Source organism: Dioscorea cayenensis, chromosome 19 (genome assembly GCF_009730915.1).
Source record: "Dioscorea cayenensis subsp. rotundata cultivar TDr96_F1 chromosome 19, TDr96_F1_v2_PseudoChromosome.rev07_lg8_w22 25.fasta, whole genome shotgun sequence".
In the NCBI taxonomy this organism is placed as follows: domain Eukaryota; kingdom Viridiplantae; phylum Streptophyta; class Magnoliopsida; order Dioscoreales; family Dioscoreaceae; genus Dioscorea; species Dioscorea cayenensis.
In genome coordinates, this window is record NC_052489.1 from 3,321,185 (window position 1) to 3,347,069 (window position 25,885).

Below are 25,885 nucleotides of genomic sequence, written 5' to 3' on the forward strand. Positions count from 1 at the left end.
TTAACGATGTCTCCAATTGTATTATTCAATAGTATTTTACAAGTAAACTAAAAAAAGAGAGTAAACGATTAGGCTATTGATTAAGTGAAAAAGAAGTAATAGGATTCTCTTGCCATTTTTGGGGAAATATGACCATCGTGTTCACCCACGAGTTATTATTTAGCTACCTGTACACTTACAATATTACGGGCTAATTGTAGTATTAATTGCATACTTCCATGTTTATATATTTGCATAATTTACACACCCCATAGGAGTCTGTAAAGGGCAAGTATCTAAGACACAAATAATAGGAGGAAACATGAAATCCGTGCAAACCAACTTATCAAACATGAAATCCAAAACACAAATAATAAGGAAGCTTCTACATATGCGGCTAAGGTAAGCTTGACGGCTATGACCTCCAATCCCATTAAATGTAGATCCAAATCTCCCTTCAAATCACCCTTTAAGTACTATAGATTCGTTTCCTTTCTTCCCTAATTAACTACGCCTCCAAGAATCACCCTAAAGAAAAGCCAAGAATGCCCTAAAAATCCTCATCGGTTTTATTTATACCTGACTACTTAAATGTGGTTGTAAGGGAGCTGGAGAAGATAGTCACGAGCCTTACAAGACCATTTACAGTCGTAAGTCATGTCCTTAAGGTCTTCTGTTCATGTTACGGACCGACTTAGGCCATAAGCGATGGACTGTAAACTTTACTGTGTTGCTTCTTACGACTGCCCCTTACGGGCGTGTGCTAAGGTCGTAAACTCCTCTGGATGGTTCTTATGGACGTAATTATGGGTGTAAGCCTTACTCATAAGGTTCATTGAATTACCTCTGAATCCCTCTTACAGGCATAAGCATACCTACAAGGTTCTCTGAAATCTACTTACGGCTGTAAGGTTGGTCGTAAGCTGTCCGTAAACCACCCAGTTTTTCCTTGTACTTACTTAAATGATGCCGAAAGAGCTCTAACTTCATAGTTTGAGGTCTGAAATGGTCTTTTGGCTCTCTCTCTCTCTCTCTCTCTCTCTCTCTCTCTCTCTTCTTGAAGTGTTGCCCTAAGCAATCTTGGTATCATTTGTATAAAGACAAGCCAAATTGGGTGGCTTACGAGTGACTTACAGCCAACTTTACAGTTATAAATAGATCCTAGAAAACCTTGTGGGGATTCTTATACTTGTAAGGGGGGATTCAAATCCAAATCAGAGAATCTTACGTGCAAGGCTTACGTCCGTAAGGGCCATTGATAAGTGTGCAATGTTCATGTATTTCATATTATTTTGTGCACTCATTCGACATGTATTAGAACTATATTGTGGAATTCGATGTTAAATCTAGTGTGTTTTACATTCTCAGGCTTAGGGTAGCACTTCAAGATGGGAGAGAGCCAAAAGAAGCATTCTAGACCTTAAACGAAGGAGTTGGAGCTCTCTCGACATCATCTGAATAAAGATAATTCAAATTGGGTTGTTTACGAGCAGCTTACGGCCAATATTATGGCCGTAAGTAGATTCTAGAGAACCTTGCAGCCATGCTGATAAGAGCCTAAATATATGTATTTTTATGACCGTAAGTAGATTCTAGAGAACCTTGCAACCATGCTAATAAGAGCCTAAATATATGTATTTTATACATATAAGTTATGTACTATTTACTCATATTTGGATAAATTAATGTTTTTTTGTGGTTTATTTGGTTTTATTTGTGATATAGGCCTTGAAGAAGCCATGGCGATCTCAACCACAATCTAGCAAGAAATCGGCACTAAAAACGGTGTTCTAGAGCTCCGGTCACCCGTATGGCCATCACAAGAAGTCTTTAAGTCACATTCTAAGGCAAATAAAAAGGCAGCTTTTGGAAGAAAACTTGGGGCTTTTGGAGAAGAAACCTAGGGCTTGAAGTAAGATCATCATCTCCAACCAGAAGCAGCTCATGGAGAAGTGTTTTAGAGTGGAAATCAAGAGGAGAAGCAAGATTTGGCAAGATCTCCCATCATCTCTTTATGTAGAAGCTTGTAGAGAATAAGGAAGTCACCCCTTTGGCGGTACTGGTAGAAGCTTTCCACGGCTTGTTACTTCGCAATCATCACTTAAGGGGTTTTATGTTGCTTTGTTTAGTTGTGCTTATGGTTTTGAGCATATATTTTGTTAGTATGAACAACTAAATCCCAAAATCACCAGATGCTGGTGAACTTTGGGGTAAACTTGTGTAGTTGGATGGTTTGATATACTCTTATTGCAATTGATGTGTTTTGGGATTCAAGATTTGTGTATTATGATATATTGGTATACATGAGAACTTTGTATGTCATTTTCTGGGTTGTACTTGGTTGTGTGACTAACGCCCTTGTTCTAGATTCACTGAGCTTGATAGGGATTCATGTACAAATATGCTATGACCATAGGGTATTTTATACCCCTCCAACTATTAGGATCATACCTAGTTTGAGTGTCGGTCCTTATTAGAGAATTACCAGCTTTTAATGCAATCATAAGAGGATTTAGTTGGAAGAAATTCCATACCAATATTTGGTATGGGATTAGGGGTCAATTGCCATGATCATCGGGTTGACATATTTTAGGAATCTCTTGGTCCAAACCACCAATTGCATGGTAGTCTTAGCATCCTTCTCACTTTAGTAACCCCAAGGGAATCCGCATCCATGACCACTTTTATCCCTCTGATTTTTACCCCATCGCCTCGACTGTAGACACATTCCTTTTGTTGTTTTTATTTCTTTTTGGTAGTTTAGAGTGCTTATTTCTGGAATTATAGGTTAGACAATAGGTGAAGAGGAAACAAGGGTAGCTCCTTGGGCCCAAGGAATACGGCCCCCTGTGTCACACATAGGGTACTACTTGACGACCCTCTGCACTTACAGGATAGTCATCACGTGCTTATACTATAAGGGGGGATTCAGAGCCAAATTAGAGAACCTTACGGGCAAGGCTTATACCTATAAGGATGCCCGTAAGAACTATCCAAAGGAGTTTATGATCACAGTAAATGCCCATAAAAGCAGTCGCAAGAAGCAACACAGTGAAGTTTACAGTCCAGCTCTTATGGTCGTAAGCTAGACTGTAACACAAACAGAAGACCTTATGGACTTGACTTATGATGAGTGTACAATATGCATGTATTTTATATCAATTTGTACACTCATTCGGTATGTAATTGTTGAATATATGATTGAATTGGTGCTTAATTCACTTCTATTTCATATTCAAGTTAGAATGAGAACATATTAATCAAAAAGAATAAGTTTGAGACAATTTGAGCTAATTTTAAAAGAAGAATAAAGTTTTTAGAGTAACTTATGGGTGAGCTTCCGGGCGATTACTGTAGTAGTGCACTATTATGGGCGAGCTTACTTGCATATTACGGGAGTAAGCTCCAACCCAAGAACCTTACGGGAAAGGTTATAGCCGTAAGCCTCGGTGTGTAAGGGGGTACTTAGCAGTGTAGTGCTCATGATTACTGTTGCAACTTATTATTTATAGACACTATTATAGGCTGGTTACGACCGTAAGCCCCAACCCGAGAACCTTACAGGCAACTGTTACGGGTGTAAGGGTTACTGTAGTAGCCGTAAGAACCCCTGATTCCTGAATTATAAAAGCCAGAAATTAGGGCTTTTGGGGAGGGGCTTCTTCTTTACTCTTTAGCCACATTTTGGGGGCGATTTAGGTGGTTTTTCCTTGGATATCTTACCAGAGAAGAAAGAAAACAAGAGGAAGAGATTAGGAGAAGGTTCAAAACTTCAAGGGAGCCGTTCATGGAGAGATCTCGGCGGTGATTTTGGGGAATCTTTGAAGAACTTCATTTATCCAAGGAGATTGCGAGCTTTGAGGGAGTTTTGTTATTGTCTTTATATATTTTAATTCCTTTAGATTGGATTGTTGTTCTCCAATGATGGAGAACTAATTTTCATGGTGTTTGGGCATAGTTGAACTCTAGGGTTTATTTCTTTAACATTGTTTGTTGGATCTTTGATGCTTAAATTTTTTTTCTTAATTGTAATCATATCTATTTGAATCTAATTGCATGTTTGAATACTTGGTTACTTGAATACATGACAAGTAGAAATACCCACCTAGCACAGACATGCCATGATTAGAGAAAATTGTGAGTAAGCCTGGGTATAGGGTACTTTGGAGACTCCGTCTCCCTCAATTCTCCCGAGTGAGTTATTGGCAATTTTTGTGTTCTTTGCAATCATGTGGAGTGGATTTTAGGAGAAATCACATTTCTGCATTATATTCGGATTAGGGGTAATCTCTCTCCTTGGGGGAGATTATCTGCTTAAGAGATTGTCATTAGCTCACAGTAAGGTTTCATAGAGTGTTAATGCAATTGTGTGGATGTCTATATCAGCTCTGCACCTATTCAGTTAATCTTTGTTTGAGAAATTGGGGTTTAGTATAATTCTGAAAACCTCTCGGTTCAAATAAGAGTGCATACCTAGACAATATTTGTCCTATACTTCATAACCATAGATGGATACTATGCCTGGACATCGTCTCTTCCTTTGATTTCTCTCTGGTTTTATTTTTGTATTTTTTGTTTTTGCTTTCTTTTATTCACACACACACCACCTCATCACTTAGGCTATTTTTCAAAATTAGAGTTATTACAAGTATTCACTTTCTTCCCTATTGACTGACACTCTGCTTTATGCACAATTTATTACACGATCGACACGTACACTTGCATCCCTATCAAGTTTTTGGCGATATTGCCGGGGAAGAATAGTGATATTAGGAACACTTATTTTTCCGTCACTTTAGCCATTTATTTTTCTTTTGTTTCATTTTATTTTATTTTACCTTATTTTATTTACTTATTATTTTTATACTCTTTCGTGCAAGGAACTTGAAGGATAGTTGATCCAATTATAGCTTTGTCCATTCAAATTGAAGCTCTCAAATCAAAGATTGATGAATTTGTCTCTACACAACAACAATGTTATCCCTACTATAACACATATCATCCAAGTCATTGGAGCTATCCCAACATCTCATGGAATGTGTTTGGACAACAATGGCAAAATTCACAATTCAGATTTGAAGAGTACATTCCACCACAAGAGCATGATCCTAGCCTAGAAGATATATTGGAAAGATATGTTCAGGGAGATGTAGCTCCTTTTGAGGAACAATCTCAAGAAGAAAATTTGAATGTAGAGGATGTGTTGGCTAAATTTATCCAGAACACTAAAGCCAACATCAAAGCTTTTGAGATTTTACAAAAAAAAAAAATCAACAAGACTCTGTTCATGACTTAGAGAAACAAACTTAGCAACTTGTTGAGGAAGTTCCCTTTGGAAATGACAAGGATGTATGCGAGAACAATGAGAAAATGGGGGACAAAGGAAAAGACATTATAGAGAATCAAATGGAGAAAGAAGAGCCCTAATTTGAGAATGATGAATGGTTGAATGGACAACATGCTTGTGAGAAGGAAGTTGTAGAAGAGGGTTTGTTGAAGCCATATCTCTTTCAAGTTGATCATCACCTAAGTTTTCCTTTTTCTCATTTCTTTACTATTTTTATTTTTGTAGTTTGTTTTTATTGTTATGGAGCTATAATGATCCCTCTTATCTTGCAGGACTTTAATGAAAGATGATTAATGAAGTTCTTTTAATTTGGCGGCCGGTCTAAAATGTTGAAACTAGACCTATGCTTCATAGAGTGGGTAAATAAGAGTTACCCACGCTTGGACTTGAGGTTCAAGTATTCAAAGCATCATCAATAAACAAGGGAAGTACTAGTTTCACTCCTCCTTTGAATTGTCATTGGATAACTTTCTTTATTTGTGCTTTATTGCACACATTGGGGCAATGTATGATTTAAGTATGGGGAAGGGGTTTAGGATTCATTGTATTGTTTTACATGGCAAGTTGTGACTTATGACGGTGCATTTGAAATGTAGTAGGAGTTTCTTAGTATTAGGGTGGACACATGCGAGTTTGTTGATTTTTGAGTTCTATTTATTTTGTTTACACTATTTTTAGTAATTCACCGAATTAGAGCACACAACTTCTCCATTTTAACAACTTAAACTGTGCATGACTTTGTATAGTTTAATTCATTTTACTTCAAGTGAGTTAAATTGAGAAAAGATTTTTGCAAATTTGAAAGAATTTGTTGAAAAAAAAAGAGAGAAAAGAGAAAATGTGGAAAACGGAAAGAGATACCCCTAGTAGAAGCATGAAGCTAGTACTCTTGATAAGTTGGATACCTTGTATGGCTTAACGAGAGAAATAGCTATCTCTTTAGGAGAGTGAAAGCTACCATATTCTATTAAAAAATGTGGAAAGAACTACCTCTCTTAAGCGTGAAAGCCACTTGACCACACCTCGCAAGAAAAGGCTATCTTAGGAGTTATGTAAAGCTACCACCTTGCAAAGAAGAAGTTGTTTGTGAAATTTTTGCTATTAAAGTCATGTAAGTCAAAAGAAGTGAAGTAGAGAATTGTAACATACACACATTTAATAACCTTAAATAGAGTGTTCACTATTTTTGGAACTTGAAGTTTTTAACATTCTTGTATTGTTGAAACCCGAACTACTTGTGAGACACTCCAATTCTTCAGCAGCCGGGATCTTGTACTTTCTCCACTTGGTTTGTAATGTTTAATCTTTGCTTGAGGACAATAAAAAGTTTAAGTGTAGAGGAATTTGATGAGTGTACTTTATTAATGTATTTCATACAATTTTGTACACTCATTTGGCTTATATTAGAGTTATATTGTGTAATTTGATGCTAAATCTAGTGTGTTTCATTTTCTTAGGCTTTGGGTGGCACTTACAGACGAGAGAGAAGCAAAAGAATCATTCTAGACCTTAAACAAAGAAGTTGAAGCTCTCTCGGTATCATTTAAACAAGGACAAGACAAACTGAGTGGCTTACAAGCAGTTTACGGTAGTAAGCACTTTCTAGAGAATCTTGCGGGTATGCTTACACCCGTAAGGAGGAGTTAGAGCCAAACCAGAGGACCTTACAGGTAAGTCTTGTGCCTGTAAGGGTACCATAAGGACCATCAAGAGGAGTTTATGACCACAACTTACGCTAGTAAAGGCAGTCGCAATAAACATCACAATGGAGCTTACGGTCCAGTGCTTATGGCCGTAAGTCAGACCGTAACACAAATAGAAGACCTTATGGACAGGACTTACGGTCGTAAGTGCTCCCGTAAGACTCGCGACTATCTTCTCTAGCTCCTTTACGATCACATCCTTACGCCCATAAGCCGTGCGTAAGTAGACAGGTATAAATAGATCTAATGAGGATTTTTAGGGTATTCTTGGAGTTTCTTTGAGGCGATTCTTGGAGACGAAGGTAGGGTAAAAAGGAGATGGATCTCCAAGGCTCAAGAGGTCATTACAAGGAAGATTTGGATTAATATTCAAGGAAATTGAGATTGTAGCCGCCAAGCCCACCTTGGCGACGTGGGTGGAAGCTTTCTAGGTTTTCTCCAGCGATCCTCCTACGGCACAATTGAGAAGGGGCTTTTCCATGTTTTCTCCCATATCTTGTATCTTGCATGCTTGCCCTCCATTAATGGAGGGCTAATTTGTTAGATGTTAGGGCATAGTTGAACTCTGGATTTTATTTTATTGATATTGGTTGTTGGATCTTTATACTTTAATTGTTTTCCTTATTGCAATCCATTTCTATTTGTATCTAATTGCGTGTTTGAATGCTTAATTGCTAAAGAAGTAAAAGCCCTAATTATCATACTTGATGTGCTTTATGACGAATAGAAATACCCACCTAATATAGACATCCGTGATTATAGAGAATTATGAGTAAGCCTGGGTGTAGGGTACTTTGGAGACTCCGTCTCCCTCAATTCTCCCAAGTAGGTTAATGATTATCTCCATGCTTTTTGCAATCATGTAGAGTAGATTTTAGGAGAAATTGCATCTCTACTCTGTATTCGGATAAGGGGTAATTTCTCTTCACAAGAGAGATTATCTACTCAAGAGACAATCATTAGCTAACAGTGAAGTTTCATAGAATGTTAATGCATTGTGTACTATATCAGCTCTACACTGATTCAGTTACTCTGCACCTTCGAAATAGGGGGTTTAGTATAATTCTCCAAACCTCTCGGTTCAAATAGAACTGCATACTTAGACAACCTTTATCCTGTACTTCATAACCCTAGAGGGATGCTATGCCCGGGTATCGTTTCTTCCATTGATCTTTCTCCGGCTTTATTTCCTTATTTCTTGTTTTTGCTTTCTTTGTTTACACACACATCACTTGATCTTTTAGGTTAATTTTTGGAATTAGGGCTATTATTAGTATTTACTTTCTTCCCTGTGGACCAACACTCTGCTTTACGCACACTATTAGTACACGATTAGCATGTACATTTGTGTCCCTATCACCCGCATGGTTCTCTTGAAATGACTTACGGCCATAAGCAACCCATAAACCATGATGTTTTCCTTGTACTTAGTGAATTGATGCCGAGAGAATTCCCTTTTCCTCGTTTTCACTCCAAAATACTGCATTTGGGTTCTCTCTTGTCTTTTAGCACTACTCGAAGCCCAAGAATGCAAGACACACTATGTTTAGCCTCAAATTCCAAAATATGATTCTAATACATGCCAAATGAGTGTATAAATGATATAAAATATTAAAGCATTGTACACTCATCAACGATCGTTGGGTAGTCTACATTAACGCCATTTGGGACTAGTTACTATTCACTTTAAGAAAGATGGATGGTATGTGTTAGGAACTTTCTCGGTTGATCGATTGTGCATTCATTTTTTGCAACCTTGTACAATACCTCACCAATAGCCTAGGGGAAGTCTATGTCTAGCCACCTTTGTTTCATGCTTGGTTTGCCCTTTATCAACTTTCGTCATGACCAGTTCTACTCTAATATTCTTGCATTCGTTCGATTTTGTTTGCTTTAGGCTAGATAATAGGTCAAATGTTAGTACTAATATTTCCTAGTTCTATTTCATGACATTAGTCTCCATCATTGGCACTCGGGCAGTCTTGGTATTTCATCACCCTTAACTTTCTTCACCTTTGGAGAGCTCACTTTCCTTTTCCAAGTCGGGGTGATTCTTAATTTGCTTCACACGAGGTGGTGGTAGTTCCTTGCCGCTCCTAAGAATGATTGCTTTGAGTGGCTCCCGTAGATTGACTTCCGTGTTACTCAAAAGACTCCCTTATAGTTGCTTGGCCAAAGACTTAGATGATTTTGAGGAAATAGTTAATAAGACTAATTGATCAAAAATCCGTCACACTACTGGATGTGGCCACCTTAAGAACGAAGACGATGTTAGCCCAATTGATTCAATTTAGATTGGCGAATCCTCTATAAAAATCATCATAAAGCTTGGCGAGGTCATCTTAATTTGACAAGAATTTATTTCTTTAAAAGAAGAAGATTGGAAACCTATTCGGGCTGGTGTTTTGGGGCTCATAGCTTAAGTATGGTTTTTTTTTTTTAATTTCAACAAGAGAGAAGGGCGCCTTAAGAGGAGAGATGTCACACAGGTGCTTTGTGTGCCAACAATTAATTTTATCATTTTTTCTATGTTTCTGTAGAGCATCATTATATAAAAGAATATTAAGATAATTTAAAAAAAAAAAATCATTTTTTTTTAGGAAAAAAGAAGAACAAATAAGTGGTTTACCATCAAGTGGTTCATTGTGTGGTAGCTAGTTACCTTGCTTTGCTTTAAAGAGATCAACGGATTCTTTTTAAGCACCGAAAGAAAAATTTGATTCAATTCCTTGATGGAGCCATGCACATTTCCCTGAAGAATCAATACCAAAGAGATTTTTGTTATTTTAGCAAATTCTTGAATGAGAAATACTCAAAGATTAGAGATATGCATTGCTTTATACTTTCAAGATAAGAATAACTAAAAGGACTGAAAAGATGGCCAGTAGTGGAAAAGAAGATCAACTATATGAGGACTCTCTATATATACCGATACATAGTTTTATTAATTGATCACAAGATCAGTGCACCATTCCAATTAAAAACTAGTAAGAATATATTCATGGCCATTAAGGGTGCAACTAAGTCTGTGGATTCAGGTATGTCAGTAGAGGACTTCAAGAAATGGTTGAAGACATTTGATGCCAACAATGATGGAAGGATCAGCAAAGAGGAGCTCCAAAAGGCAATGCGCAGCGTTCGAGTTCGATTCAGCACAATGAAGTGTGGCCGAGGTATTCGTCTTGCTGATTCCGACGGTGATGGATATATCGATGAAAATGAGATGGATAACCTTGTTGAGTTTGCTCAGACCTACATGAACTTGAAGATTGCAGCTTAATTAAGATCACTCACTCAATCGGTGCAACATGCACATATATATATATTTATAGGTATATAACTACCTCGCATGAGTGTGAGATGTTGTGTTTTATTTATCTTTGTGTTCTAAACTAATCTTGTTATGAAGAACACTCTAGATATATATATATATAATGTTTTCTTTTCTTGTTTAATTTGCTCTATATCTATATATATGTTCATTATGGTGTTTGAGAAAGTTCAAACTAAATAACTAAATGTTTGTATATCGTGGTTCATTTATTGGCAAAATCTTATTAGGAAATAACTGCATCAAAGTGAAGAAAAAGATGGAAATAAAAAGTAAATGAATTTATAAAGGGTGATTAGGGAAAACAATTTTATTTGTCTTAGTTGTTTTGTTTTTAGTTTTGTTTTAAGGAAGGAGAGGACCTCTCTTCCTTCTACATAATATTTTATTATTTTACCATGTCATTCTTTAAATTATTGATGGGTCCTTGTGGTATTTACTTCGTTTTATGCATAAAAAACCTTATGTTTTCCTTGATATTGTAGACAAATATTTGAATCAATATTTGTTAGAAAAACTTTGTATATTTCAGAAATTACAGAGGACCTTTATTTCCTTTTGCCGGAGGCCCATGTAGTTTATGAGAATTACAGATGAGTTATTTTTCAGATAATTAACACCTCATATTTCCCAAAACAATAGGAAATTTGGGAGTGATCCTCGTAGAAGATTTGTAAGTAAAAACCTTGTAGTTTCTGAAATTATGAATATTTAACTTTGACCTTGTTGCAAATAGGTTAGTACTTGGAACCATTATATATTTTCCTGTCAATTCAAAACCCTCTACTGAAGATAGGGACGCAAGCATATACGCTAATCAAGTAGTAAAGTGTGCACAAAAGCAAAGTATCGATCCACAAGGAAGATCGAGATATACTAGTATTAATCCTAATCTTGAAAATTAACCTAAACGAAAATAGTGGTGTGTGCAGACAAACTAAAAAAACAAAAGAGAAGAAAACAAAAATAAAGGAATAAAAGTAGTCTAGAAACCAAGGGGAGAAAGAATGCCCGGGCATAGTATCCTTCTAGGGTTTGTTAAGTTCAGAACAAAGGTTGTATAAATATGCAATCCTATTCAAATCGAGAGAAATCTTAAAATATACTAAACCCCTCTTGCAAGGGTGATTAGTAACTGATTCAATACAGTGCTTATATAGACACCCCATAATCGCATTGCACTCTACGAAAATTAGCCTAAACGAAAGTAGTGGTTTGTGCAGGAAAACTAAAAAACAAAAGAGAAGAAAACAAGAATAAAGGAATAAAAGTAGACTAGAAATCAAGGGGAGAAAGAATGCCCGAGCATACTACCCCTCTAAGGGTTTGTTAAGTTCTAAACAAAGGTTGTATAAATATGTAATCCTATTTAAACCGAGAGAAATCCTAAAAAATACTAAACCCTTCTTGCAAGGGTGATTAGTAACTGATTCAATACAGTGCTAATACAGACACCCCACAATCGCATTTCACTCTATGAAATCTCAATGTGGATTAACAACAATTTCTGAAATAGATAATCCTTCTTGCGAAGAAATTATCCCTAATCCCATACAGAATAAAAATGTGATTTCTCCTAAAATCAATTTCCTACGATTTCAAAGAGCATGGAAATCATGGGAGGATTGAAGGAGGAGAACTCTCGACTCCAAAGTACCCCATTGCTAGACTTTCTCACAATCCCTTCCAATCGCGGCATGTCTATGTTAGATGGGTATTTTTACTCATCATAAAGCACATCAAACATGAGATCTAGGGCTTTCACCTCGTTAACAATCAAGCCATACAAAATAAGCAATTTGATTCAAATAATATGGATTGCAATTAAAAAACAATTAAATCAACAATATCCACAACAAATGTCAAAATAGAATAAAACCCTAGAATTCATCTACGCCCAAGGACCATGAAAATTAGTTCTCCATAATTGGAGAACAACAATACAATCCAAATGAAATAAAATACATAAAGAGAGTAATAAAACTTCTTCAAAGTTCGCAATCTCTTTGGATAGATGAAGTTCTTCGAAGATTCCCCAATATCACCACTAAGATCTCTCCACGAACAGCTCCCTTGAAGCTTTGAACATTTGTCTAATCTCCCCCTCTTGCGTTCTTCTCTCAAAAAAGATATGCAATAGAAGCCCCCCAAATCGCCGCTCAAACAACAGCCAAAGAGTAGAAAAGAAGCTCCCTCAAAAACCCTAGTTTCTGGGCTTATATAACTCAAAAATTGAGGGTTCTTACGGCCGTAAAAGGTCCTTATAGCCCAATGCTACGGCCGTAACAGTGCCAATAAGTTTCTCAGGTTTAGTGTTACGCCTGTAATAATAATTTGCTGCAGTATTATGAATAGTGTATTGTTACAGTGTTCCCTGTAATAGCACTTGTAAACCCGACCATAAGTCACTTTAACAACTCTATTTTTCTTCCAAAATTAGCTCAAATCATCTCAAATTTGCTCCTATTGATCATATGCCTTCATTCTAGCCTGAATACGAAATACAAGCGAATTAGACACCAAATTCAATCATATATTCACCAATTATATGCAAAAAATGTTATAAATAATAAAAATCAAATATATTCATACAAGCACTTATCAACCGACGCAAGTGAGCCATTAAAACTAAGGTTTTTTTATCTCATTACATCACCACTTACTGATAAGAACTTCGAGAGGTTGAGTCCTAAAATATTTAGAAAGAAAAAAATATATACGTTCTTAATTTTCTAGAATTTCCTCTACATATATATAAATGTATATTGAAATTTAATTTTATATTAACTAGGTTTAGTTGCGGTGATGATCTATTTCTTATAGACCCTTAAATAATTTCAGATTAAATATCTTATTAATATTAATAATTTTTTAAAATTAATTTTAAAAAAATAAAGTTATAAGATGTTGTAAGGTGTTTAATTAGGGTAAAAATTCTATGTCACACATTTCTGATGAGAACAGAAAAATTACTTAATAATGACTTCTGCACTTGCAATTTTGATAACCAAACTTTTGGAAACTAATTAAAGAAAAAAATTTGGTGAAAAAGATCCTATTCCTTTTTAAAGAGAAGGAGCTCAAAATTACCATCGACCAATTTTCCATATTGCTTTTCCATGTTATACCTTAAGCTATCTTATTATGTTTTGGTCAAACTTTATATTATAATTACTCATTTATATATTATAAAAAAATGCACTTGTTACAAAAACGTAACTTTGATGATTATGATTTATGAGGTATATAGGGAGAGATTATGTGTATCTTGGTGAGTTCACCAGTTGGTGTTAAGAACCCTAACCCTAATCCTGAAAGAGTAATGATGCATGGTGTAGGAAAGCAATGGATCTAGCATTGGGGAGAGAGACATGAGAGGAAAAATGATCCACTGAGAGACTATTATAAAAATAAATTACAATAAATAAATAAAAACAAAAGGAAAGGTTCAAAGATTATGATAAAATAATGAAGAAACTATTAGGGTTTGTCAACTAAACAGGAGACCAAACCAGAGACAGCGCCCCTCCTCACAAGCTCCAAATCTTTATATATATATATATATCCAAATAAAGGCCACCCACCCTTTGCACATATATATATATATATATATATATATATATTTATATTTATATTTATATTTATATATATTTGCATTCATTGTTTGACCAGTACTCTTTGAGAAGTTAAAGAGTCTCCTAGTCTTCCTCTCCTCCACACATGCACACAAATTAAGAGGAATCAGATCTTCATGGCATAACACATTACGTGCCTTTTTTTCATTTGTTCTATGCATGTGAGTGACAGCAAAGAGCTTTAACCCACACCATGCACACCCAGTGCTCTGCTAATTCCCTTCTATTCCTCCATTAGTCAAATCTATCCTCCAGCCTTGCATTACCCTTAGATATATATATATATATATATATCCACTTATTCAATGCTTTAACTTAGTCAAGACTTCTATATATTTTCCTCATTATTAAGTTTAGGGTTTAGGTTAGTGAGGTTATATTTATATGTATATATATAATTAACCTATACACTTAATAAATGAAATCATACAGAAAGATTTAATTTACGTGGTTCTCGGCAATTTTGTCAAAATACCATTGTACTATAATAATCAAACAATTATAAAAATCTTAAACTAAACCTAATAAATTACACTAGTTTTGTTTTACTAAAATGTAAAAACAGGATACTAAATAAATATCAATGACGAGTCCAAATGTATCATAAGGTGAAGGAATGCAAATTAAGAAGAATGGGTGAATGAAGTGGAGAAATTGGAGGTCATGTGACCACGTGGTGGTGGGAAAAACAAAAGACATATGTATTGGAAAATCAATGTTATTATTTTATACAAGAACACACACAGATATATATATATATATATATTAAGAGAAAAGAAGAAAAAAAAATGTGGAGTTGGTTTTGTTGTGTTATGTAGTGATACAGGATCTCTCTTCTTTCACAGACACAAACACAAAGACACACATTGAGTATTCAAAAACACAAAGAGTGTTCACGTGGTCTTATCGAGCTGTCCACATCGACAGCTCAGACTTTTCCAAGAACATGCCAGTCAAAGACCAGTCAACCACCCACCTCCTTATCTTTTCCTTCCTTCCTTAATCTTTGTTCTCTCTCTCACTCAAACACACACATTTTCTCTATAAACAAATGCCAAAAACTCTCACTTATGTTTCTCTAGAATTCTACTTCATCTTGTAGTGAGAAGCCAACCAAAACCTCTTTTGTCTCTCTCTGCAATTTTTGGTGATGAGAAGCTAGCTAGCCAACCCAAATCACTTGCGTATTATGTTATTAATTGCCGCAAGTTGCTTTTGTTTATATACATATATGGAAGGTGATCATAGTTATAGATATGCAAGTCTTTTGGAGAAAAATGCATTCAAGGTTTAGTATATAACGTTACAAAAAATATTTCCCTTTTAGTAAAACAAAATGGAACAAAGTTTTACTTGTTTAAGCATGGGTTGAAGACAACATATATACCTTTTAAATTGTACTTGTATTAAGAAGATTAAAAATAATTAATTTCACTCTCAAGATATTCTGATCATATATACATGGAAACATAAGTGAAGATAGAGCAAGAAATTTGAATGGGCATGTCCTTGATATGTCTATGCTTTGTCTGCATGCAGGGAAGCATGGGCTTTATCTCTTTCATTTCTATTTATAATTAAGATTTAAGAAAATATAGATAACTATACATGAATAATTCACAAAATTGAAAGTTGGTATTGTGTTTTAAAAAAAATTATAACTAGTTTGCATATTGTCAACCATTGGATAGCCCAATCGTAAGACACTTGGGTGCAAGAGGAGGGTAACGGTTCAAATCCCTCACATGGCAGTACTATTCCTGTATTGTTCATGCACTGTACACCTGGTCAAGTACTGTTTATGTACTGTTTACGGCCTAGGTGTGGGTCCCTTATGAGAGAAAAGTGGTCTCACCCCTCTAAGGTTGCATGGCAAGGGGATTTTCCTAAGAGATTTGTAAGCCACCATAATTGACGTATCTCCGTACCTATCTGTCATTTTGACAATTCCTTAAATAAAGGGCATTTGTCGCTTATTAGAAAAAAAAACAATAGTTTGCTAATGATTTTCAAACTCTTCAAGGATATAAAATTAGTTAACTATTATATATTAAGTAAAGTATTTTTGGTATTTATATCAACTTAGATATGAGTTTTAGGGTTGATGTATGTCTTCATAAATAAATATTTCTGTTTCGAAATATGATAGTTTTTAAAAAAAAATAAATAAATAAATCATAATTCATTGAAAATGAGAAAAGATGATTACAGATAGAAGAACCAAAGGATAAAACAAAAATAATAACAAAACGGCTGAAATCTAACTAACAGAAAGACCACCGGGGTGGTGCACAGAAAAAACCAAAAAAGAGTACAAACTTCCTTGGGGAAGAAAAACCCAGTAAAAAGTATTTGTAACATTAGTAATTAGAAACTATCATAATGTTAGAAAAGTATTCAAATATGTACTTTAGTCAGACTATTAATAAACTCAAAATCTATCTAAAAGAAAAGATGGTCATAGATGGTCTCGAGAAATGATAAATCTTTTTTTATTCATTTATAATACCTCTCTTTAAGTCATTCTATTTAGTCACTTTCAATGTTTTAGTTTATAATTCATTTGATTAGAACATTGGAGCCATTTGTAGAATATTTTCCAAATAGACCCTTGGCCCAGAAGACTTTTGTATCATCTATTTGTACTCGTATAATGTATAGCACTTCATTTATGTATCTATTCACAACAGATATATAATAAGAAAAACAAATTATATATGTGGGACAAGAAGTGATGAAGATTTTTGTTTTACATGTAATGCTTTTCCTTTGTTGTTTAGCTTAGAGAATCATTTCTTAATTCATTTTTTCTCTCCTAATTTACATACCAAAATGGAATAAGACATAAAAAAAAACATAAAACTTTATTTTTATTTTTTTCCTTCAAATATTTCATTTTTCTATCTTTCTAGTTTACACCGAAGAATTCCGATTTGTTTATTTCAATTTATCGTTTTTGATATCTTAACTCATTTGGAATAAAAGAATTTTTCCATTCTTATGCCAAATTTGTTAATCATTTATCATGTAACAGACATTGTATATTTGAATGAACCACATCTTTTTAGGCTTATTATTTTTTAGATTAATTATGTCACATGAAACATGTAGGCTCTTTTAAAAGCTGTGCTATGTGTTTGTTTATGAAAAAGTTTTTCTTTAATTAGACTATCTCAAAAGTTGTGCTTTGGTAACTCAGTGGAAAATTTTTCCACAGTAATTAACACTCACTCTCTTGTAACATGGCCTAACATGTAAGAGTTCCAACGTTAACTAATTAAACTCATGTGGACTATTATAAATTGAAACGATCTATACTCTTCTCTTTACCATATGCCATGCGTATGTGATCAACCCTAGCAGCAACCTCTATTCGGCATTATTATAGTGAGAAATAATTCCTATGTATTTTTTTTAAGAATAATAATATTAAAATATTATAATTACAAATAATCTTTTTTTATTTAAATAAATATCTCTTATTATTTTATTGATAAGCAAGTATTATAATAAATTTAGTTTATTATAACATACTATTATTTTCTCTCATTTTTGTCTTTTTCTAATTTTCACGGTCTATTTTCTCTTATATCTATTTTTTTTTAATTTTCGTCGTCTACATTTTTAAATGGACTATGATATATCTTTTATTTGGCCGGGTTTCAATACTCTAAAATTATATATAAATTCTACCTTATCAACCCATAACATTTTTTTTTAGTGTTATGAAGAATAAATCTAAAATATATTTCCAATGTTAATTTCTCTTACTAAAACCATATCATTAAACATGCATCATAGCAACATCACAAAAAAAACCATACAATACACATGCACAACACAAGCCAGATCACATCAATTCTTCAATATGCATATATTTGTTCTCACACAGGGGATCTCTCCCACCAATCCTATGTTTTGTTGGCTCAAAGCCACACATGCACCAATTATCAGCCCAGTCTCTTGTCATAACACTCAGACAGATCTAGATGCTACCCTACATACCATTCAAACACCCCATCATATATCCTTCCATCCAACACCAACACCACCACCACCACCACCACCACCTCCACCACCACCACCACCACCTCCCTTCCTATATATAACCCCAACAATCACCACTCTCCCAAACATATAAACACACAAACACATTCATACACATACAAACAAACAAATATATATCCATATATATATATTGGCCAAGCTTAACTCTTTTCATGGCTTGTATCAACATGTACAACAGTGGGCAAGAGCATCATCACCAAGGAGGCATTCCCATGAGCCCTAGGATCTCCTTCTCCAATGACTTTGTAGTTGAGCAGGCTGCTGCCATTTCATCAGTGCCGAAGCTTTCGCCTTCTCCGGGGGACCCAGACTTTGAGTTCTCAGTCGGCAGCCGGCCAATGATGGCTGCTGATGAATTGTTTTTCAAAGGGAGATTAGTACCACTCAGAGAACATTGCATCATGCCAAGAACCACCACCTTACGTGATGAACTGCTCGCTGGAGATGAAGATGATGCTGATGTTTGGGGATCGACATCGAGGCCGATGAAGTCTATCAAGTGGAAGGAGCTTCTAGGGTTGAAGAAGCAAGGGGGGCATTATGGGAATAAGAAGCAGGAGATGAAAAGTACTATTGAGGGAGGAACATGTAGGGTTGATGAAGGTGGCAAGACTATACTGCAGGTTAATTTAATTTAATTCCCATGATAACCCTGTAGAGTTTATCATTTCTTTTCCCATAATAGCCTTAAAAGTCTTTTTTTTTTTTTTCTTATTGCATGCCATAGTTCTATTATTATGTGTTCTTATAATGACCCTTGTTTTTTGGTGTTTTGTAGGAGGAGGAGGACTGATGATTTGAAGCTCAGACAAGACTAGGAATAACTATGAACATGAAGATGCTTTTCTTTCCCTTCTTTTTTTAATTCTGCGTTTTTTTTTTTAATTATTAGTTTGTAGAGAGAATTTACTTGGATTTTTAGAAGGGTTTCTTTTTTATTTTTTATTTTATTTTATTTTATTTTATTTTTTTGAGTTATGTTTATGATCTGTAGGTTGAACTGTAGTGAAGAATTTTCTGGACTTTAGTTAATTATTATGTCACTTGTACAAAATGTTTTTCCAGCTGGGAAATTAATGTGTGATGATTTTTGAATCTAGATCTGTGGATGGGGGCTTTAATGTCTTCTTGGGTTGATGTTTTTGGTCCTTGCAATGCAATCAAAATGAATGTGCTCTTCTTCTTCTTCTTTTTCTTTTCACAGAGAGAGAGAGAGAGAGAGAAAGAAAGAAGGGATATTTTAAGATATGAATATGAAGATGATGCATGCATGGTGACATTAATGGAGACTGGTAGTATTGAGCTGGTGGCATGTTCAATGGAGGATTATAAAATAACTGAGAAGAAGACAAAAACATTGAAGATGAAATGTTTGTAGGAAAAGGACAGGGATTGGTGTTAAAGAGAAAGATTAAAAGTTCTTTTTTTCCCCTGAATTCATTTGTTATTTTTTTAAGTATTTGTTATTTAGTGGCCATGCATTCATGTGCTTTGATTGACACCCTACCTATGCCCATAAATTCAGGTTATTAGGTTTTTTTTTTAATTAGAGTGACTAAACTATGCCATATTAATATTTAGAGTTAAAGAAATTAAAGGGTTAAGCGAGTCAAACAACCCGACTTTGATTGCGCCCCTTTCAGTCTGAGTAATTCTATTTTCACCATTTTTTCTGTTTGGTATTCTTTCTTCTTTGTGGGTCTTTGTGTTGATCTGATTTTTACTTATGATGACCCGGTTTTTTGTTTTATTTGTTCTATTCTTAAGTAGGGCAGTGGTTTATCTATTTTTAAAAAAAAAATTAAAAATTTAATGCCAAAGTAGAAGAAGCCAAATGAAAGTCAATTGATCAAGTCTTTTACTTTGAGTTTTATTTTATTCTTATTTATTTTAGGTTTCTTTCCACAATATGTATTCCACTTTTATTTATTTATTTATTTTGATTGAACTGAATTTGCAGCTAATTGCACCTTGATTATGGAAATTTGTATATGGCTCAAGGGCCATGGGGGCAGTTGGTGGTTAATTTAACCTTCTCCTTACAATACTTTTAATTAGCTTTTTTTGTTTCATTTTTTTATATTTTTTTATAAGAAAAACACAAAATTAGTGGAGCACATTAAAACTTTTTTCTTAAAAAACTTCATTTGTTTAAATAATTGTGGATAAGAGACCATATCCTATGCAATGAAAATTATATATATACCCTAAAAAAAAAAATAATAATTTATTATAAATTATAATTTTTAAAAATTGATTTTTTTTTTTTAAACAAGCACTGTACAGATGCAAAGTGTCGACCTTCAAAATAAGAGAAAAATAAAATATTGACTGTTCATTTGCATTCTTTATGATCATACTCCTCTTTGTTGAAAAATAAAAATACTCTTTCTAATCTAAAGTTTATTAAACTAACCATATATACCTTATGTCAAATGATATATTTATCCCTAAACTCTTTCCCAGGGGTATATCTATATATGTGTATGCAATTCTAATCGGGGGGATTTTACCACAAATTTCTCTTTAAATTATGCCTATATCAACCGTACGGTACAACTATAAAGAAATTGAAACCAAATAGTAAAAAGTTAACCCTCAATTAGATTTTGTCATAGGTATATATATATATATATAACCGCAATTTTGAATTATTGTAGAGAAATGAGAAATCCATGCAAATTCATATATAGTATTCCTAGGAAAACTTTGGTTCTCACCCATTTTCTTCTTGATTTGTCACCCTGCAATATTATGGTTTATTCATGATCAGACCAGCCCAGCCCACAAATTAGTGAAACTAATATATATTTTCAATAACCACCAAGGAAAGAAAATTTTTTCCATCTAAAGAAGTAAGTTTGCCTTCTTATTCCAATTAATACACTCAAATCCAAGCAAAGGTCTCTAACTGACTTTGCATTTCTTTATGTCAACCTTAAACCTAACAAGATTCTAGTTAATTTGATCTTGTCTATATATAACCTCATAACTCTATATATATATATATATATATATATATATATGTATATGAAGAAAACAAGAATTAAGCTCTTGTAATATCCAAGTTTTACTAGCCTGGGGGAGATCCTATTTTCTTTCTTTCTTTATTTAATAACAAAGCAGTTTAACTTAATCATTCTAGTTTCTGTGTTTACGTGTTTGTAAACTTCAAATTTTCTACCACTTGTTGTGAAATTTGATCTTTAATTTCTACTAATTAATGCTCAGTTCAGTTTGTCAGTATGCATTTTTTTTTTTTGGGTAATTAATTAGTATATATATATATATATATCCTGCATGTAAAACCTAGTAATTTATATTTGTTTGCTATTTATGTTGAATTAGGTAAGTGTTGGAAAAGCCAGGTTCAATTGTACAAGTTGGAATGAAAAGTTTATTGGTAGACCAACCACTGTGGGTGGGTCTGAAATTTGTCTTGGCTTTCAAGTGTTCATGGAATCTAGAAAAAAAACTTTACAACATTATATCATCAACTGTGTATGATGTGCTTTAAAAAAAATGGCATTTTAACATGAGCATATACAACTCAAACACATATTCATTAAAAAAGAAAAATAAATAAAAATCATATGTTAAATCATTCAATAATTAAATTCCATTTTGTTGCAAAAGAGAAATTATATATCACATCCCATCATACAACTCAAAACATATTCACTCATCACTGAACTATGATCACAAAAAAAAAAAAAAGTCAAGCTTTTCAATACAACAAATGAAGTGATAAAGAACTCCAATACCAAAACCAAAAAAGCAAAACATGCATGCAATTATATGATCTTCTTAATTTCTCATATTAACATTAATTAATTAATTACATGAGATCATGTTTTTTATTAATTACAAGAGTTCTTACAATGAGCAATGGCAGCCTGGATGGCACTGTGGAGTTCCTCCATTGAACTCTCATGCGGGGAAGAGAACGTCGCCGGAGCGGCAACAAGAAGGCCACTGTTGGTAGGAGAAGTCCTCATCGACGCCGGAGCTGAGAACTCTCTCCTCCTACTACTCTTCAATCCATCCTTATCCTTCACTGAAAAAGAATAAGGTCTTCTACGTAAATCTCTTCTCTCAGCTTTCTCTCTTCTGAAGAAGAACAAAGACTCCATGACACTCTTGTATCTCTTGAACACTCTACTTATATTAAACCCTTTCTTTCTAGTATTACTGTTCTTCTTCTTCTTCTTCTTCTGGTTGTTGTTGTTGTTGTTAATGTTACTAGAACTACTACAACTGTCATGTTTGTTAATAAATCCAGTGTTATTGCTTCTCTTTGGTAACCATTTGGAAAAGCTAAGAAAGGAAGAGAAGGGAGAAGACTTGGGTTTGTCTTGGGTCACTTGGGTGTCGCTGGAGAGGCTGAGGTGTTCGATGGAGAAGTCAGAAGGGCGAGGAGAGATGGAGGAGAGGAAGGAAGGAGGTAAGGTGATGGACATGGAGGGAGTTGTGTTATTGTAGTTGATAGGGCTTGAGTTGGAGTTTGGAGAAGGGTGGAGGGATATAGTGAAGGAGAACTCATTAGAAGGTGAAGGAGATGATGTACAAGATGGTTGTGGACTTGGACTGGTGGTGGATGGTGGTGTCTTCCTCCATGCTTCTTCTTCTTCTTCTTCTTCTTCTTCTTCTTCTTCTTCTTCTTTTTCTTGTATGTTCTCCATGGGATGAAAAGAGAGATAGAGTTAAGGGTTGTGAGTTTAATTAGGTGCTTCTTATAATCATAGACTAGTTATAATTTAATTTAAAACAAAATAAGGAATGAGTTTTTTTTTTTTACATAAGTTCTTAGTTTATTAATCATTAGTAATAAAAAACTATGATGTAAAAATAGAACTACAAAGAAGGAACATGTTAAACTAAGTTTTTTTATAACATAAGTTCATTAAATATATTTAGATATTATTTATCAATTAGTTGCTAGTCTCAAATCTTGTCTTGATAATGAGAGAGAGAGAGAGAGAGAGAGAGAGATCCATATGCAAAATGCCATGACTGACATGATTTGTAAGTGTTTTAAGTGGTGTCTAAATTAAACTTGTGGAAAGTATCATTAATCATAATAGTTGGCATTATTTAGTACGTGATTTAAGAGATGAACCTACATTTTGACTTGACTAAATAAACACTAGACAACTTGACTTGGACTGCAATCAATCTTTCTATCTTTTTCTCTGGAATACTATTTTGTCAAGCTGGAACATTGTCTTACATGATCATGGTTGTGCAAGTATATAAGGCTCTTTAATTCTATCAGTAGTTGATTTTAAACGTTGCATGCTAAACTACAGCACTGTGACTGTTGCAGATATATCAAGACAGGCTTATGTCATTGCCAGTGACAGTTCATTGAACTTGGATGAGCCATCCTTGTTGTAGGGTTAGGGTTTACTATACATGTTTTCACTTATAACTAACACTGTATATGTTATATATATTTGGTTTTTACTAGACTGATAAATTGATAAAAGAAATTAATAGTCTTTTGCAATTTGAATATTTAATCATGGTGACATTTAATGCAATAGGAATGCTATTTGTAATTGTTGTTGTTGTTGTTGAGTTTGAGGGATTATAATAATTAGAAGTGTGACATTGGATAAGGTTAAGCTTAATTAATTAAACAATGCATGGATTCAAGACAAAATAATATTATGAATCTATACATTCTATAGAGTAGTGTACTCCATGGTTGGTATGAAGGTGCTGTCAATTAAAAGACTCCATGTGAAGCTCACTTTAAGGAATTGCATGGCAAACTATGACACCTCATAAGTTGTCTCTCATGGTTGGTGCTTCCATTCATTGACATGCATTTCCTCCTAACTTTTATATACATTCATATGTATATATATTCTCAAAATTAAATATTTTCTCTAACTTCAACCCAAAGGTTTTAGATATTGCCTTTAATCCAATATTTAAAAAAATGGATACATAACCGAAAGTATATTAAGAAATAAATATAAATATAATAATGAGACAAAAGAAAAGATAAAAAAGTAAAAAATAAGCTGTAATCACAAATATTGATTAAGTATCCTTACAATAAAAGCAAAAAAAAAAACATACTTTCCAAATGATGACAACCGTGCTGAGTGATTTTTCTTTGATTGTTTTTGTGTACGACTTATCAATTGACTTCAGACAACTAACCAATTACACAAAAAAAATTTAGTACCACAAGTTGTAAGCAAAGTCGAGGTTGCTTTTCGATAGTAATCACAAATACCCCTAATTTGAGTTATTATATTAATTAATATGGTGTAGATCATATTTTATCGGTTTGAATTTTATTTTGAATTGACGGAAATTAATTATGGAAAATCAATAAGTTAGAAGGAATAATAAAATAGGTCCACCAACGACCTTTGAAAAGAAATATATGGTTATAATTAATGACAACATTGTCTTAGCCTTTTTATCACATGGAATATGCATGAAAGTACTAAAGAGGGATAAGGTTTCTTTGAAGAGTTACAAGTCTTTGATGACAAGTTGAAGCACTGATATTGCACCAAACTTTAATGGAATCAAGCTACACAAATGGACCACCTTTAGACTCTAGAGTTTAGATTTAGTGCAACTTAAAAGCTTAACTTTAGAGGTGGTGAGACCCATATATATTTTTTATATTCACTATATATATAAATTAATGAATGTTGTATATTTTTTTAGGGGTTAGAACAATTCAACGACATTCATTCCTAGGTGGTGACATCTCAGCAGTAAATTACATATTATATTATTCTGAGAGTTCCAACAAATAAATTAATCAATAAATACTAATATAAATATATGCAAAATAATGGAGGGTTTTTCTTTTTGTATTTGATCTTTTATAAAAGAGAAAACATTTAACTTTCGAAATGATTAAAAAGCCTGATATGAGGACCATATCATATGGCTTTTTTTTGGGGGGGGGTTTAAAGTGGACACCACTAATCAATTTCTTTGAATTTTTATTTATTTATTTATGAGGTTGAAGGACCATGGAATCTTTTTTCCTTTTTATTATTATTATTATTATTATTATTATTATTATTATTATTATTATTTATAATAATTTCTTAAATATAAAATTTCACAAAGACCCCCTTAAAACTTTCAAAATTTTGTTTTCACTCTTTCTCTCTCTCTCACACACACATTATTGAGATATATAATATTTGGAAGTCCTAACTACTACTTTAATGGAGACAGAGACTTGTGAGCAGAGATGCATGGCTTGATTATTGATTAAAAAAAGTGAATGGATTCTGTCATGTTTGTTTTACTGGTTTTTGTTCCATTCGTTCACTACCAAAATAAGAGTCTCTACGTGTCATTCATTGAGCCCATTCTTGTCATATATCTCACATCTCATGAGCCATAGCATTAGCCCTCCTCCTCCTCCTCTCTCCCTCTTTAATTGGCCTTTCATTAAGGCTTAGGGCCCCTCCCTCTTGTTTCTCCTTTGCTTTCCAAGAGAAAGAGGACAATTTCTTCTTGGAATTGCATTTTTGTTCTTAATTTCAATTTATTGTTAGTTTATGTGGGTTTATTTCTATTTTTTTTTTAAATGTCATTTTTTTTTATCAAGCATAGATGTTAGGCTTGAGGGGTAAAACTGTAAGATTCAAAAATTGTTTTAGAAATTGAGCAGGAGAGAAAATTTTTATTTGAGTCAATTTTAAGTTAATTAATTAATGTTAATTAATATTGAATATTTTAAAATTAAAACTTTATTTTGTCATTTTATTTAATTTTAACTGGTGTTAGCTGATTTTATTAAATAATAAATAATTCATGTATTTTTATAATC

The 25,885-nt window shown here is 33.6% G+C and overlaps 2 protein-coding genes across 2 annotated transcripts; one reads left to right on the forward strand and one right to left on the reverse strand.

Annotated features, from left to right (window-relative positions):
• Positions 1-18,049: 18,049 nt before the first annotated feature.
• Positions 18,050-19,456, forward strand: LOC120250075. The gene is made up of 2 exons (XM_039258836.1): positions 18,050-18,686; positions 18,842-19,456. The coding sequence occupies exons 1-2, from the start codon at positions 18,216-18,218 to the stop codon at positions 18,854-18,856; spliced, it is 486 nt and encodes a 161-aa protein (XP_039114770.1). The 5' UTR covers positions 18,050-18,215; the 3' UTR covers positions 18,857-19,456.
• A 2,406-nt stretch (positions 19,457-21,862) lies between these two features.
• LOC120250006 (probable BRI1 kinase inhibitor 1) lies at positions 21,863-22,780 on the reverse strand. The gene has a single exon (XM_039258734.1). The coding sequence runs from the start codon at positions 22,743-22,745 to the stop codon at positions 21,924-21,926; it is 822 nt and encodes a 273-aa protein (XP_039114668.1). The 5' UTR covers positions 22,746-22,780; the 3' UTR covers positions 21,863-21,923.
• Positions 22,781-25,885: the final 3,105 nt, after the last annotated feature.

What these genes read in the sequence shown, in the direction of transcription:
- LOC120250075 (XM_039258836.1), top strand. Translation starts at nt 18,216, where the DNA reads ATGGCTTGTATCAACATGTACAACAGTGGGCAAGAGCATCATCACCAA.
- LOC120250006 (XM_039258734.1), bottom strand. Translation starts at nt 22,745, where the DNA reads ATGGAGAACATACAAGAAAAAGAAGAAGAAGAAGAAGAAGAAGAAGAA.